The sequence below is a fragment of the Sceloporus undulatus genome, chromosome 5 (genome assembly GCF_019175285.1).
Source record: "Sceloporus undulatus isolate JIND9_A2432 ecotype Alabama chromosome 5, SceUnd_v1.1, whole genome shotgun sequence".
Taxonomy (NCBI): Eukaryota; Metazoa; Chordata; class Lepidosauria; order Squamata; family Phrynosomatidae; genus Sceloporus; species Sceloporus undulatus.
Window position 1 is genome coordinate 144,222,669 of NC_056526.1, and position 16,332 is coordinate 144,239,000.

The window sequence follows — 16,332 nt, forward strand, 5'->3', positions numbered from 1 at the left end:
AGATTGTAGCATTCTACCCCCTTTCTCTTTTAAAAATACAAACACATTTGTAATTACGGCACTCATACCATGGGACAGGCTTTATATGAGGCAGGACAACTGTGTGGAGGAGTGAGGGGTCCAATCCTCCCCACTTAAGAACTTTTAGCAAGCCCAAACACTACTGTTTACGTCTACAGAGCTTCTCACAAAAAGTGTAGCTGCGTCTTCTCCCGATACCATTTTCAGAATAACTGCAAAAGACTCAGGACCAGAACAGACTGGCAGGAAGGGGTGGAGTCCCGCCCAAGTCACCTTGGGACTGTGGCAAACACACACTGTGGTCCTGAAGGTGCCTTCCACAGCTCAAAATGAAGTGGAAAATATGCACTCCTATTTAGGCTGCATTTGGGCCGCCTTAGGCAGCAGCCCTAGTGCAACTTCAGGGTGCTCTGGCAGCAAGCGGCATCAAAATACCACACCCCCGGAGCATCTTGAAACCACCCCCATCTGCTTGGCTGAGCTTCTGGGCGTCTTGGTGGTGTACAGCGTCATAACGCCATGTCCCCAAGCCACCCAGAAGCTGGATTTTCTGGTCGGTCTGTTCTGGCCCATAGTTATTTGGAGACAGTATATATTCTGGAATGTTTGCAGTTGAAGTGAGACTATTTTTGCATGTTTTCATGGCTTTGGGGGAGCTGAGTGATTTTAAGGTTAAAACTGCCCAAAAATGGCCCCCAAAATTGGGACCAGAGGCTTTGTGGAACTTCTGGGGGCTTCAGAGACCACAAAAGTGGAGTCCACAGGGCTATATTTTACACACTCCAACTTTATGCAAACTTGTGTTCTGAGGTCTGAAGGCAGGACATATGTATCACCTAGAGTAGTTCTGAGTAGCTTCTGCCAATGTTATATTGGTGCAGCTGGAAGTGTCCAAACAGCATGGATAGCAGCTGCAGCCTTAAACCTGAAGATGTGTTAGACTAAGGGTTAGACCAAGGCAACTGCTGGAATGCAAGATATTGTTGAAATGCTATACAGATGTTTTCTGAACACAAGGACTACAGTTCTAACAACACAGCCAATGATGAGGAATGCTGGGAGCTGCAGACTGATAACATGTGTAGGGCTCATGATTCCCATCCTTTAGACCAGTAAATTTTTGTTTGTCCTCCCTTCCCACAGAAATATCAATGATACGTAGCGTTCCCTCACAGAGAAAAGAATGCAGGCCCAATTATCTCCTGACCCCTCCAAGGTGAAGGTATTCTGAAAACAAACAAACAAACAAACTTTCACAGTATCCTAAATCTAAATCTAATTGTTCCAACTACGATAACCTCAATGAATCAAGTGAAACTATGAAATCAACACTTAGGTTCTGTGAAGAAACACTGTCTTCTGTGCCTGCTTATAAGTTTCCATTTTGTACAAGCTTGCTTGCATGGTAGGCTAAAAAAAATCTACCTTGGAATGGTATGATATTCAAAGTACCTGTGTCATTTCCTTGTTTATGTGTGGTTCAAGTATGTTCACAGGCCCTGCTGATTAGCGAAATGTGTTTTCAACAGTGTTTGGAAAGAACTGGCATAGATACCAACATATTAGAAATTTTAGATTTATAACTGTATTGACTGGCCAGCTGGAACCATCTAAGCTATGGGTAGTTTTTCATATCAAAATGAAAATTATGTCTTTTGTCTTCTGTTTTGACTGTGTTAAAACTATGGTCTAGATCTCTGCTTTGCTAAGAGATCCATGCTTATACATTTGGTATGTATGAAAGCTCAGATAATTAGCCTTCTTATTTTCACTTGGCCATACAGATTTCTATATAGTTTGCTGTGTTCTTTAATAACTTGCTAGCATAATCTTTATTTTGCTATTGTATACAAATAAAGCTCTCCATAATTTGGTGACTGTGCATTATTAAGAGAGCTGGTTCTAAACCTAAAGCATTTTGCTACTTAGCTATTACGACTGAATTATGAATATTTTTTGGCTTGGTATTATGAAAATAGATAGGGCAGGCACATGACCCTGTTTGCCAAAAAAAAACCACAACTCAAAGACATCCCCTAAGATCTAGGTTTCCTTGGAAATAAGAGATGTGGCAACTCTAATTAGTGAGATTGTTGTTAATGCTGATTAAATTTGGCTGGACTGGGCCAGTAAGTGGCTTGCAACCCTGACCAATTCTACTGATGCAATGGGTCTACTGTAGCTCAATTTAGACCCAAAAGTTTTCAGATAATACAAATTATAATTTCTAAAGCAATAAAACTTACAGTATCTTGGCGTCCAATTTTTGACTTCTCAATGCTTTCTTCTAAGATATTTTTCTTCTGGCAAAACTCTGAGAACTGACGTAAAAGAAAAGGGATAAGCCAAACAATAAAAACCTAATCTGAATATGAATTATAATTTTTTCATCTTAATTAGACTTTGGCAATAAATCAGGAATCGAATTGAGATGTGATTGTTTCATTAACACTCTTAAGTTTAAATATTTCAATAACCAGAAGTGCAGAGAATTCAGTTAATTCCCGCCTCCCACACACACACACAATTACCTTTCCTTCTAAAGGGTGGGGGGAATGACATTAAGTAGCAAAGACAACAAATAATATGTGGTACTGAAGACCAAAGCATTTATTATGGCACTGTCACATTTAATATCCTTGAGACCTCAAAATTATTTTAAGTGTTCTTCCTAGATAAAAAAAAAAGTTTGAAAAAGACTGTGTTAGACTAACAGAGTTATCCCCCTGGAAATTAATTTCAAATGGATAAATGTGATATTCATCTAATATCAGGAAATAAGCATGCAACCCTTCCAGAAGCAGGAACAAAAACACCAAACCCATACACAGAATGTAGTTTCAGAGCTGGTTTGTGCCTTATAAAAAGACTGGTTTCTGTGATTCTTTTTAAAATGTCATTCTGTCTAGAAAGGCCTACCACATTTCCCATTCCTATCACACCCCACCCCCATTTAAAATAGATGGTTAAGTGTACAAGTAAATGCCTTGGGGACTTTCCCACACATTTATATTCAGACATCTCCTCATAAGAAGTTATAGAAACATGTATTGACATTGACTACAGAAATTTGAACCTAGTTGTGAAACATAAATAAATCTGCATGTGGACTGTAGCACTTCAGATTACAAACCCTTCAAAATGCCAAATATATAAAGGCAGGAATCTTGCAATGGTGGTAGTGAGAAGCTCTCGGCTGCTTCAGACTCTGCCGTGCTGAAAGAAGAAGGGCTCAGGTAAGGGACTAGGTAAAGAGTCCTGCTGTTATCTTTGCCACAAACAGTCCCAGTTCTGAATGCAGTTTAGGAATACTTCCCCTTCTCTCCAGCTATACTATCTGAACTTTTCCCAAGCAGACTGTGCCACTTCAACCTTTGCCATTGTGACAAAGGTCTATTTTTGCATTTCCTTCTTTACTTTTGGCAGGAAATAGCAGAATAGTGGCTTACTGATTTAAGCCATTGCTGGTTATGCCTACCCTGCATTGTTTACATTAACCACTGACTTTTAAAATGACAAGAACAAAGAAAATTGCCATTCACTGACTCATACTACTGGCTCATATGGTGGAACATTTTTTACTCTGATTGGAACCTACTCCCCAGTTTTAGACTCAGGCTTTACCAGATTTAAACAGGGATCTATATGCAAAACATGTGTCCTACCATTGAACTATGATGGTAGAGGCTATAGTAGGTTCTATTAGACATATCCTCCTGGAACCTTATGTTGCTTCAAGATGTCTCCCAATCATTACTTTGTTTGGGTAGTTCTCTTGTTGTGCCATCTACTGCTTTCATACTGTATGGTCACTCTCATTCATGCCTCCTATATGTACTCTTTTAGACAATGTTGATACAATGTTGATCAACACAGCTATTAATAACTTGAAACCAGTGTAAATATGAAGATTTTGCTGCATCACAGCATTACATAACAACGCCAGCCCCAGAAAAGCAGCGGAGGCAGGAAGGAAAGCAGGAAGGTTGGAAAGAAGGAAAAGAAGGGGGAGAAGAAAAAGGAAGGAAGGACAAAAGGAAGCAGAAAGCCTGGGAGCAAGGGAAGGTCAGGAGATCCAGGAGGAGGAGGACGAGAGACATTTAAAAAAAATAGAACTGATCAAAAAATCAATTTATTGCTAAATCACTTTATTGCTAAATCAATAGATTGATTTTTCAATCAGTTCTATTGTTAAAAAAAAGAAAAAAGAATTGATTCTGATCTGGCATTCCCATTTATTGGGCACGCATCAGAATCGATTTTTCTTTAAAAAAACCACACCTCAGCTATATAAAGAAACAAACAAGCTTCATTTATATACCGCTTCATACCGCCTTAAGCAGTGTCTAAGCGGTTTACAACTGTAAGCTAATTTTCCCCAACAATCTGGGTACTCATTTTAGCGGCCTCGGAAGGATGCAAGCCTTAGTCAAGCTTGAGCCCTTTTGCTGGTCTTGAACTCGCAACCTTGTGTTTTTGAGTGAGTGGCTGCAGTACAGACATTTAACCACTGCGCCATCATGGGGTACAATATCTATTACAACAAGATGAATGTGGACTACAAACCATATACTGTCACTGGAAGACAATTTAAACTCCCTGTTACTGCTGCCTCTTGGGACTGAAACAACAGTAAACCCTGGACAGCTACCATATGTGGATGCTGAGCTATGTTCTGTTTGGAGGATCCTAAATTATGCAGTGACAAAGAAGGAAAAAACAACTAAACATATTATGAATTCAACCAGTTTGTGCACATTTATTAGCAGGTACTATCATCCACAATGTAATCACTGAGTCAGTAAAGTAGAACTTGGAAAAATTATCTTTTTGCATTACTGGTTCCAAAATCCCCCAGCAAGCATAAACACTAACTGTGAGAAAAAGATCCAGTCCCTGGACAATTCCTTTACATGTCCCTAAGCTGTTAAGCATTTCAACCATAAGCTTCATGGAATGCATATGACATCTATAATGTACAGCCTATTATAGACAGGGTGGGGCTACACTGTATTTCTAAGACCTCTAGATCTTCTGCTTACATAGCACTTTCTGAAAACAGAGAATGGTTCACAACTTATCATGCAAGCTACATTGCTAAGGTTCTGTTCTACTGACTCACTGACAAGTACTTACAGCTCCCACTCTGTCCTCATTGCCTTTTATGGTGAAGCCTTTCAAAAAGATGTCCTAGTACAAGGATATCTTTACAGAGCTGTTCTCCTGTTTTTTCTCCTGTCAGAAAATCAGTCTTGGATCTCAGTCTTCCAGATCCCAATCCTTTAAGCATGCAAACCAGAAATATATTCTTAACTTTGTTCTACCACTGTTTAAGCCCTATTTAAAATAGAAAGGCTTCTACAAACCTCACTACAAAACACAAGACTTGGAAACCTGTTTAATTGAAATCAATGTACCTTACTTGCAAATAAGCACATTTATGATCATGGTGCAGGCCACACATGTTATCCCTAATGTATGCAGTGTCTAGAAGTCAATTTCTATTACCAGTAAGTTTAAGCACACCAAGTATTTCCTTGTTATAATGACCTTGCTTTTTTTTTTAGAGGTAAACGATTCCAAAACTCCCACAAGTAAATATTTAAAAAATATCTTAACCATATTATTCAAGTAATCACAGTCGAATCCAAACTACCATTCAAGCCTCACCTTCGTAGCTGTTAATACATTTGCAAAATTAAATTCCTTACAGCCAATATTCAAATTTAAATTATAAATTTTAAAGTACACATTGACTGTTCTTAATATGTATCAGTTTATATGCTCTTTTAACTGGCATGATGTATTATATAGCTGTTTCCTGCATAGATCCAGAGGAAGATGTGGGTTAGACACTGATGATGATGATGATGATGGGGTAAAGCCCTTTCCAGATACCTCTTTATACAACATCTATTAAACACACAGAGATGCTGTAATGTAATGTGGCTTGTAATATTATAACATATAACACAATCCAAGGAGATGTCATATCCAGATGGTCTTCAAAACCAATGTACATTCTATACAATGTAAGCTGGCACAGAAACAAAAATCCTGCCTTCATACAGGATAGTTTATGAAGTGTAAAACCTGTCAATCCATCCATTCCTTCCTTTTCTGTGTGCTCTTAGACGAGCTTTGATCCTAAAACTGAAACTAGAATTTCAGTTATGTCTGAAGCAGCAAAGTGCAGCTTAACATCTACTTACTAATCAGGATCAAAGTCTTGGGAAAAAACACTTTACTGCCACTTTCCTCTAAAATACATAAAGGAAGATAGAAATACACACACTCCTAAAAAACTAGAACAAGCTATCTAAAATGTTACTAGTTAAAAAAAGAAAATCTATTGATATAATTAGGGTGTGGGTTGTAGACAAACATGGCAATCTGCAAAACCTCTCTTATTTTGGTCAGCAACAATACACATGTGCAAAACTAAATAGGTGCACAGTGGTTTTCCTGAAATTTTCAATATTTTCCATGCTGAAAAGTCTGCTGGCTTGTTTCCTTTATTACCCTCAACATCTAAGCAGAGAAAGAGCTCTGTCACTTTTGTTTTCCTAGAGCATCATTCTACTATTTTGCAAGTCCCAGAGCATATGTATTATGGCCAGCTTCAGCCTATCATTATACCCATTTCTCACCACTACTGTATTACACACTAGTTGATCAACATTCTTTGGCTTGCAAGAACTGCCTAAAGCTATTGTTCTACAAACATTTCTTATAAAGCACCTGCTCTCCACGTGTGACACACTAATTTTAATACCCAGATTAATATGCTTCATCTGGTGAATGGTTCATTCATCTTATCTCTAAGTAGAGAGCTGGAATAGATGCCTCTTAAAGACCTTGCAGTTCTCACTTTTCACAAAGGTGCTGCTCTATGTTTTTTCTTCTGTGGAAATAACATTGTTATTTTGAATTTGACCAACAATGTACAGAAACTCAAAAGACTAGTCTTCTAAAGAACAGCAACAGTATATTCTTTTACTCAATTGATTCTGTTCATGCTGAATATGTGCAACAGCAGAAAAGGAAAGGGATTTTCTCTCTAGTTAAAAGGCCTTATGCTAGCATAAAGAAAGCCTTATAGCTAGCATTAATTAACGAAGGCAAAATATTTCTTTGGCCCATTACAGACCGCCTAAAAGCAGTGGTCTGCCGCTGCCGCTACCAGTTGCTGCAACCGGGAACCGCAGCGGCCAAACCGCACGGTTCCTGGACGCAGCAAGAAAGAAGTGCCGAAATGGCGCTTCTTTCTGCGCCCTGGAAGTGGTGCCATGAGGCTCTAGTCGCGCACTTGCGGCATCACTTCCGCCGTGCGACGTCCAGACGCTATGCGTCCGCAGCATCAAAATGGCGGCCCCCGTGTGAATGGGCGCCGCCATTTTGTACAGACTCGGTCCGTACTAGGATTGAGGGGTGTCTGGAAGGGACACCCCTTCTCAACCCTAATATGCCCCTTCCTAACCCTAGCATGCCCCTTCGGCGCGTCTGTAACGCGCCTTTCATAGTTTGACAAAATTATGAAGGAATAATTTACATGCAGTAACAAAAGCTCCACAACTGTGCTTGCAGTCTGGGTCTGAGAGACACATGGCTCACTGAAAAGTCTACTTATGCAAACTCAATTTTAATGTTTTTTCTTTAAAAAAAAAAGCAATACAGAAGCAGTTTTCAAATATAACCAAAAGTTATAAAAATCTAAGCAAGGTGGGTGGCTAGAGAGCCATTTGGAAAGAGCCATCCAGTCCTTGGGGAGGGCAGTCCTATGTGGCCTTTGGGTCCCAAGAGTGCCCCAGCTACTTTTTAAAAAAACTTTTAGAAGCACATTTTGTAATTTAACCCTGTTTCAAGGGCCCTTCACCTTGAAATAGCAAGCAATTCACTGTGAAAGTGACTAGAACATCACTTCTGGTGCAGAAAATGTTGGCTGTGCACTGCAACAATGTGAGTATCAGAAATATTAAAAATGGCCCTCCAATCTCCATCATATGTTCACTCTTGTAGAAAGAAGAAGTTTTCAACTAAAGATTAGGGGAAGAAGCTTGACATTTACTGTTGGAAAAACGTGAATCAACCACCTGGTTCACTGGCTGCAATTAATTCTCAAGGGTCTACACAGCCTAACAGCAGAACTCATTGTGAGCATATACAGAATCTACACAAGACACACAGTGGTAATACAATGTTGGTGTTGCAGATGAAACGTGTCATGTTCTCATCTTATTTTACTGGCAATATATTATCACTACTTCAGCACTGTACTTTCATTCCACTGGTTAAATCATACCAGAATTGCATTTGGAAATATTCACTTTGCTTAGGCAAGTTGATTTTGTTCTAGTGAGCTGTTTAGAAGCATGGAATGTGAATTAATGATGCCATTTCTTCTAGCATTCAAACACATAGCCGTGTTAGTCTGTAGAATCAGTATGTAGAGAGATTTTGTAGCACCTTTGAGACTAACTGAAAGAAAGAACATTTCTTCTAGCAGTTTTTTCTATTACTTATTCTAGCAATTAGTTTAAGGACAAAATACCAATACTCCCAAATCTGATGGCATGAAAATCCTAGTGCAAATTCTCTATTGCCCATATAAGCATTGCAGACGAGCAGAAAACTTAGTCCTCCTGTGCGTCTTGTATAGAATCAAGCTTTGCTGATGTTTATGGCTTCTTTTTCCTCATGTGTATCAGTTTTCACTGAAACATGCTTCCTTCACCTTCTGAGCCACCTTCCCCACCCCAAACTGAAGGGTGATCAACTCACACAAACACTTCATGTCCTGGCTAGTCTTGACAGTGTCTGCTAACTCTAAATGCCTCAGGCTTTCCCTCCCTGGAGAAACTAGTAGGTTTGTCAATCCTCCAGCACTCCTGTGCCTCTGAGAACTACAAAACAGGTAGAAATCCCACATCACAGATGAACCTGCTGCCAGCATAAAGATGCAACAATGGGATAAACCTCACCTGCAAAATATATGACTGTTACAGAAGTTGTGCCTTCAGAAATGAGGGCCAGCTAGCCTGATGGCTGGAAGAACATTACCAGCTACAACATGATTACATATGATAAAGTAAAACAAGAAAAGAAGTCACACGTAGAACAAGAAATGCCAGTTATTAGCAGAACAGCAAGGAAACGGCAAACTAAGGAGAAACTCTGCTTGTATTTTGAGGGAAGCGAAGACACAGCAGGATGACTATTTAACAAGGCAGCAAGAGTAATCTTGCTAGCATCTATCTATCTGTTCAAGTTCTACACACTGTATCCAATATAAAGTGGCATGCACATTTTGGAAGCACCTTTCTTACTGAAACCATGACAAACACAACCTCATAAACATGCTTTCAGTTAGGAATACATTCCATTATTAGAAACACATTCTATATAGACATATTTGTTGAATTTTTGATAGTAAATCCACTTGCCATGAGCTCCAAGTAATGCACATTTTATTCTCACAAGCCTGTGAGTTAGGCAGATGTATTGTAATTTCTTCAAGGCCCACTGTGATGAATATGTACATGGTACAGATAAAATCACTCGGATCTGCTCTGATATAAATGCTGGGGTTGATATGGCTCCAGGAGATGTAATCTTGGCTCCTGCTTGTCCTGTGTTATTGGATAGGTTTCAATTTGTGCTGCCAGAGTATGTGCACAGGATTCTTAAAGCGATGAGAGTTACCCACATGAATGTGCAACCTCTGTTCTACCTGGCTTATAAAAGAAAGGCCTGGCTGAGTGGGCAAAGGGAATGGTGAATACCTTACAGCAGCAGTTCCCAACTTGTGTCCAGGGCTCCATGAGTCAAAAGGGTTGGGAACCCCTGCCTTACAGGATTAAGGCAAAGTTCTGTCCTGCTGGGAAAAAAAACCTCCCTGAGCACAATGTCATTAGGTAACTGCTAGCCAGTCTTCTGTATTCTTTTTTGGGGTAAAGGTCTAGAGAGTGTGGTGATATCATCTCTGCTTCAGGGGTTTCTGGATGAGACAGATTATCTGGATCCATTTCAGTCTGGGTTCAGGCTTCAAGCAGATAGTATTGGTTTCTTTGGTGGATGACATACACCAGGAACTGGGCAAGGAGAGTATGCCCCTGTTGATTCTGCTGGGTCTGGCAGCAACTTTCAGAACCATAGACCACAGTATCTTTCTTAGCTGCCCCTCTAGGATGGGACTGACATGCACTGTTTTACAGTGGTTCTGGCTTATCTTAGGAAGGTAAATTCAACCATTGATTTGGGAGGTTCCTGTTCAATGCAATGGTCATTGACTTGTGGAGTCCCCTAGAATTCAATTTTGTCCCCTTATGCTATTCCATATCTACATGAAACCATTGGGAGACACTAACCAGAGTTTGGGGGTTGGACGTCACCAGAATGCTCTTGACATCAAACATCAATGTTCCTTCCCATCTATTTTCAAGGAAGGTGCAAAACCAGTGTTAAGTGTCTATAACTGACTAGAGATGACAAAATAAATAAATAAACAAATAAATTGAAACTTAATCTAGACAAGACAGAAGTGCTCCTGGTCAATTGAATGCCCCATCAGCCTGTGTCGGATGATGTTATGATCCCCCAAACTCTAAATTTGTAGTTTGGGCATACTCTTGGACCCAGCCTTGAGCCTGGAGGTCCAGGTATTGGCAATGGCCAGGTGTTTGCATAATTAAAACTAGAGAACCAGCTCTGCCCATTCATGTGAGATCTGGCCCCATGACACACACATTGATTATATTCCTTTTTTATATTGGGCTATGATTGGAAATTGTTCAGAAACTACCATGGGTTCAAAATCCTGCAGCCAAACTACTGACTGGAGCTAGTTAAAAGAAGCATAGAACTCCCCTGCTGAAATAGCTTCACTGGCTACCAGATGTCTTCTGGGAACAATTCAAAGTGTTGGTTATGACCAGGGCTGGGGAGTAGGACTAAGGAGTAAAGGAATAAGAGGTTTTTACAGGAATAGAAGGAGGAATAAGGAGTAACAAAATATATCTGTTACTCCTTATTCTTGTTATTATATTGTACATGCAAACACCAAAAAACAATGTTATTATATTGCACATGGGAAGGGGCTTGGAGGCAAAGAGAGACACATACACACGTGCACACGCACACGTACACACCAGCCTTGCAAAGCAACTGGGGCTTTTCCCCAGGGCTGTGGAGTAGGAGTAAGGAGTAAGAGGTTTTTACAGGAGTAGGAGAAACATTAAGGGAAAATATCTTGCTCTGGAGTAGGACAAGGAGTAACCCCAAAATTACCACTACTCCCCAGCCCTGGTTATGACATATAAAGCCCTGTACAGTCTATCTGAAAGACTGTACAGTGCTACCTCGGGTTACGAAATTAATTCGTTCCGCCGTTCCGTTCGTAACCCGATAATTTCGCAACCCGAAAAGGCTTTCCGTTAGCGCTGGAAAGCCGCTAGCCGCGCTTTGCGTTTGAATTTCGCGCCGAAATAAATTTCGTAACCCGAAAAAAATATCGTAACCCGGAACAGTTTTTTCCAATCTAACTTTTTCGTATCCCGGAAATTTCGTAACGCGATCATTTCGTATCCCGGGGCACCACTGTATATCCCAAAATGAGTCCGCCTGAATTTTAAGATCCTTGGAAGAAAACTTTCAGTCTCACTACCATCACAGGCATTCTTGGTAAGGACATGGGAGACAGCCTTCTCAACGGCTGTTCCCATACTCTAGAATTCGCTCCCATGGGAAGTGAGGTTGGCCTTCTCTCTGCTTTTTTCCCACCAGTAGGCAAATACCTTTTCTGTTTATCCAGGCATTTGAGTGTTAACTGCTTGCTGTAGGGGGTCTGTTAATTGGGACCTATTACATTTTTATAATTACTATATAGTTTATGGCTTTTAAAAGCTTTTAATGTTTTCAGTATGATGGCAGAATTGTTTTATTAAAACGTTCATGTTATCCATGGTTTTTGCATTCTGTTTTAATTCATACTGTCAACTGCCTTCAGTCCCATATTGAGAAAAAGATGGATATATACAAAATAAGATTAAGATGAAAATAAAAAATATATATACTTCTCCAGGGTCACAGGAGGCCATTTCAGTTGCAAACTCAGCATACATACAGTTTTAGTCACTCTAGCCACACCGTTAAAGCTTCCAAGCACAAAGAGGCTTGTTTTCTTGGTTAGATGTAGATGAGTCAGACACCACTGCTGGTCCAAACTGTTCTGGGTGTGGCTCAAAAATTTTTCAAAGGCTGAATAAAGTATAAAGGTTTTAAAGTAGCTGCTGAACTGAGTTTGTGTTTTTGAATGCTGACATAGAGAGTGCATGTGTTATGTAATCATCCGGGACAATGCTAATTTGGTTGCAGGTAATACTTTTTAATACAAGTATCTTAAAAAACAGGTATGCACAACTTTTCAGTTCCAAGGGGCACAACACTGCAATCTGGGGGCTACACATAAATGTGTGTGTGCGCGCAATTTGATCCTTAACTCTCTGCGTATGAATGCATACACAGGTTGAATATCCTTAATCAAGAAATTCAAAAACCTCTAAAACTGTACTGTATGTTGCCATCTTCAAGGTGGTGGCTACAATGCTCAACCATCTTTTAGATTCCCTCTCTACTCTCACATATCATACCCAGCAAAAATAGTGAATGAACAGGAAGTGAAGATGGAGAGACAAATGATGAGGAGTGCCACTGTTGCCTTGAAGGTGGAAGCAGGTGGCTGGCAGCAAAAAGATGTGAGGCTGGAGAGAGAGTGAAGATCTGTGAAATGGCAGAAAGCCAAGTGTAGTGCTCAGCATGGATGTATGCCTCCCACCATTTCACAGATCTTTGCATTTCTCTCCAGCTTTGAATCTCTTTCCAGCTTCTCAAATACAGTACAGGTACATCCTATGCTACTTGCATATTCTAAAACAAACGAACAAACACACAAACCCCCATTCTGAAATGCTTCTGGTCCCAAGCATTTCTGATAAGGGCTACTCAACATGTAATACATAAATGGAACATTCCTGTCAGTTTTAAGAAAATGAAAGGAAGATACTGTCACATTTCCAATGGCATCTCTTAAGAATGGTATGAGGTTAAATCTAAAAACAGTGTAGAGTCAAGATAGCTTTTCTCCTGATCTTCCAGAACATAAAATTGTTATTAAAAGGCCATTCAATGCAAAAATATTTGCAAACATGGCAATCTTTTATAAATTATATTTACAAAAGAACTGGAGATAATGTGACTATTATGGTTTGATGATTAGATAGGAAGACCTTTCTAAATTATTATTATTATTAACCTTTATTTATATAGCGCTGTAAATTTACACAGTGCTGTACATACAATCTTTTAGTTAGACAGTTCCCTGCTCTCAGGCTTACAATCTAAGAAGACACGACACAAAAGGAGAAGGGAGTGATGGTGGGGAATGGGATCAAGTCCAGCAGTTCTCCACCTCCGAGGCCTGGACCAAGGCAGATGGACTGGAGGAAGGGCTTGGCTTCTTAATTAATGGTTAAAAGGAGGCTTCCTGGGTCAGAGAGGGGCTCACCTCTGGGAATGCTTCTCTAAACAATATAGTCTTTAACTCAATTTTGAAACTGGGTAGAGAAGTGATGAGGTGTGCATGTGGGGGAAGAAGGTTCCAGGAGTAAGGGGCAGCAAGCGAGAAGGGATGAATTCGGGAGGGGGCAGTGGTAGTCCTACACTGTGACAGGAGACCTTGACTATCAGAGCGGAGGGTGCGAGTAGGAATGTAAGGAGAAAGAAGGTCAGATAAGTAAGGAGGGGCCAATCCATGGAGGGCTTTGAAAGTCATTAATAAAATCTTGTACTGGGTGCAGAAGGGGAAGGGGAGCCAATGAAGGGAGGATAAAAGAGGTGAATCATGGTCAAAGCGGCAAGTGGATGTGACAATACGGGCAGCTGAATACTGGACAGAGATTAAAGGATGGAGGTGTGAAAGAGGAAGCCCTGTCAGAAGGAGGTTACAATAATCTAATCGTGAAACCACTAGGGCATGGACTAGAGTCTTGGCAGTAGAGGCTGGGAGGAATGGACGGATCTTGGCAATGTTGTGGAGGAAGAATCTACAGGCCTTGGCGGTGGCCTGGATCTGGGGAATAAATGACAGAGAAGAGTAAAAAATGAAGCCAAGACTGCGGGCTTGATGAACCGGTTGAACAGAAGTGTGGTCGACAGAAACAGAAAAGGAATAGTGAAGGGTGGGTTTAGGTGGAAAGACAAGAAGCTCAGTCTTAGACATGTTGAGCTTCAAGCACCGAAGCTGCATCCACTGACAGATGGCAGTCAGACAAGAAGAAACTTGCTGTTCAAGCCCCTTCGAAAGGTCAGGGGTGGAGAGATACAGCTGAGTGTCGTCAGCGTACAGATGATAGGAGAAACCAAAAGAACTGATGAGTTTACCTAGGGACAGTGTGTATAGAGAGAACAGAAGGGGACCCAAGACAGAGCCCTTGGGAACTCCAACAGATAGGGGAACAGAGGATGAAGTCTGACCACCCGTAACCACTGCAAAAGATCTGTCTGACAAGTAAGATTTAAAGCAGTCGAGAGCAGAGTCAGAGAACCCAAGGTCAGAAAGTAAATTAACCAGGAGACAGTGATCAACAGTGTCAAAGGCCGCAGACAAATCAAGAAGAATGAGAATAGAGTAGAGGCCGTTTGCCTTGGCCCGCAAGAGATCGTTTGAGATCTTGGTGAGGGCTGTCTCTGTAGAGTGCCGTGGGCGGAAGCCAGATTGGAAGGGGTCCAGGATGGAGTTGGCTTCAAGAAACCTAATACAGCGAGAATAAACAACTCGTTCTAGGACCTTAGAAAGGAAGAAGAGAAATTGGACGATAGCTAGACAAAGAAGAGGGGTCGAGAGAGGGTTTCTTCAGAATTGGGGAAATGAGAGCATGTTTGAAGTCAGAAGGGAAGGAGCCCATAGAGAGAGAGAGAGATTAAAGATATAGAGGAGCGAGGGCAGGAGAGAAGTTATTAGAGAATAAATGCAAAGTTATTGTTCATTAAGTTGTAGGGTAATGCAGAAAGCTTGGTTTGTTAAAGATGGATCAATTATAGAGGCATAATTGGGTGTTATAATTAAAGACAGAGTAGTGTGGGAAGTTAACGGGATTGCAGGGAGGGGTTGAGAGAGTGGGGTAGTGGTTTTACATATGTATATATGTTCTTTTTTGTTTTTATTCACCTCTATCTTGTATTAATATGCAAATATCCCTGTTTGTCTTTGTTAATAAAACTTATTTTAAAAAAAGTTTTTCCAAACCCCGTGCACTCATTACTAGTTATAGGAACTCCTTTTCAGTTGTTATTATTTTGACAAGTGAATTACTAAGCATCTTATCACACGTGAAACAGGAGCCGCAATTCAAAGCACTTCCGTAGAGAGGGTGAAGCAGGGTCACTTCGAATCCAAGGCAATTCACGTGATGAACTATCACGCGTGAAGAACTTAATTGTGGTGATTTCTGAGTCAAAGCGGAGTGAGAGCACTTTAAATTACACCAGTACATACCATGTGGATTCAACGATTCAAGTTGGCACCCTTGCGCTCAGTGGGGGTCTAAACGCATCCAAACCTTTTACACTTCCAGGGTGAAGGAGGGGGGTACTTCTTAGTTCCACTTTCTTGTGAATGCAACCCTCACGTGAATTGTTCCTGTCATCTCTCCCCCCCAGCCTCCGATGGCCGCCTCCTTTGCTCCTATCTCTCCCTCCAGCCTCCTGTTTCATTCCCCCAACCCTGTCATCTAGATTTAAATCTACCCTTCATTTCATTCCCTCCATCCCTTTCCAGGAATGCTAGCCTCACGTGAGTAATAGGGAATGTCACCCATCCCTACATGTCCTCTGCTTCATCCGAATGTGTCACCTATCTCTAAATGCTCTCTGCTTCATCCAAGTGTGTCACCTATCTCTAAATGTCCTGTTTCATCCAAATGTATAATAATAATAATAAATTCTTTCACTGCAAAATAATCAGTGTAGAAGCTGCAGGTCTACTTGGAAGTAAATCCTTTGGATCTGATGGAGGTTGCATCTGCACGTGGAAATAATCTGGTTTGACTCCACTTTAACTGTCCTGGCTCACTGCTATGGAATTCTGGGAACTGTAGTGTCGTGAGACATTGAGCCATCTCTGCCAGAGAGCTCTGGTGCCTCAGCAAACTAATAACTTATTATTATTAATATAATAATTATTATTTTAAAACAAATTATTATTATTATTATTATTATTATTATTATTATTATTATTATTATTATTATTATTATTAA

General features: G+C 40.5%; 1 protein-coding gene across 2 annotated transcripts in view; it reads right to left on the bottom strand.

The window, feature by feature from the left end:
* Positions 1-16,332, bottom strand: part of MND1 (meiotic nuclear divisions 1) — a 43,954-nt gene that overhangs the window by 10,920 nt on the left and 16,702 nt on the right. For both annotated transcript variants that reach the window (XM_042469961.1, XM_042469959.1), the window contains exon 5: positions 2,268-2,342. In XM_042469961.1, the coding sequence (XP_042325895.1) occupies positions 2,268-2,342 (75 nt within the window). The remainder of the gene's footprint in view (positions 1-2,267; positions 2,343-16,332) is intronic.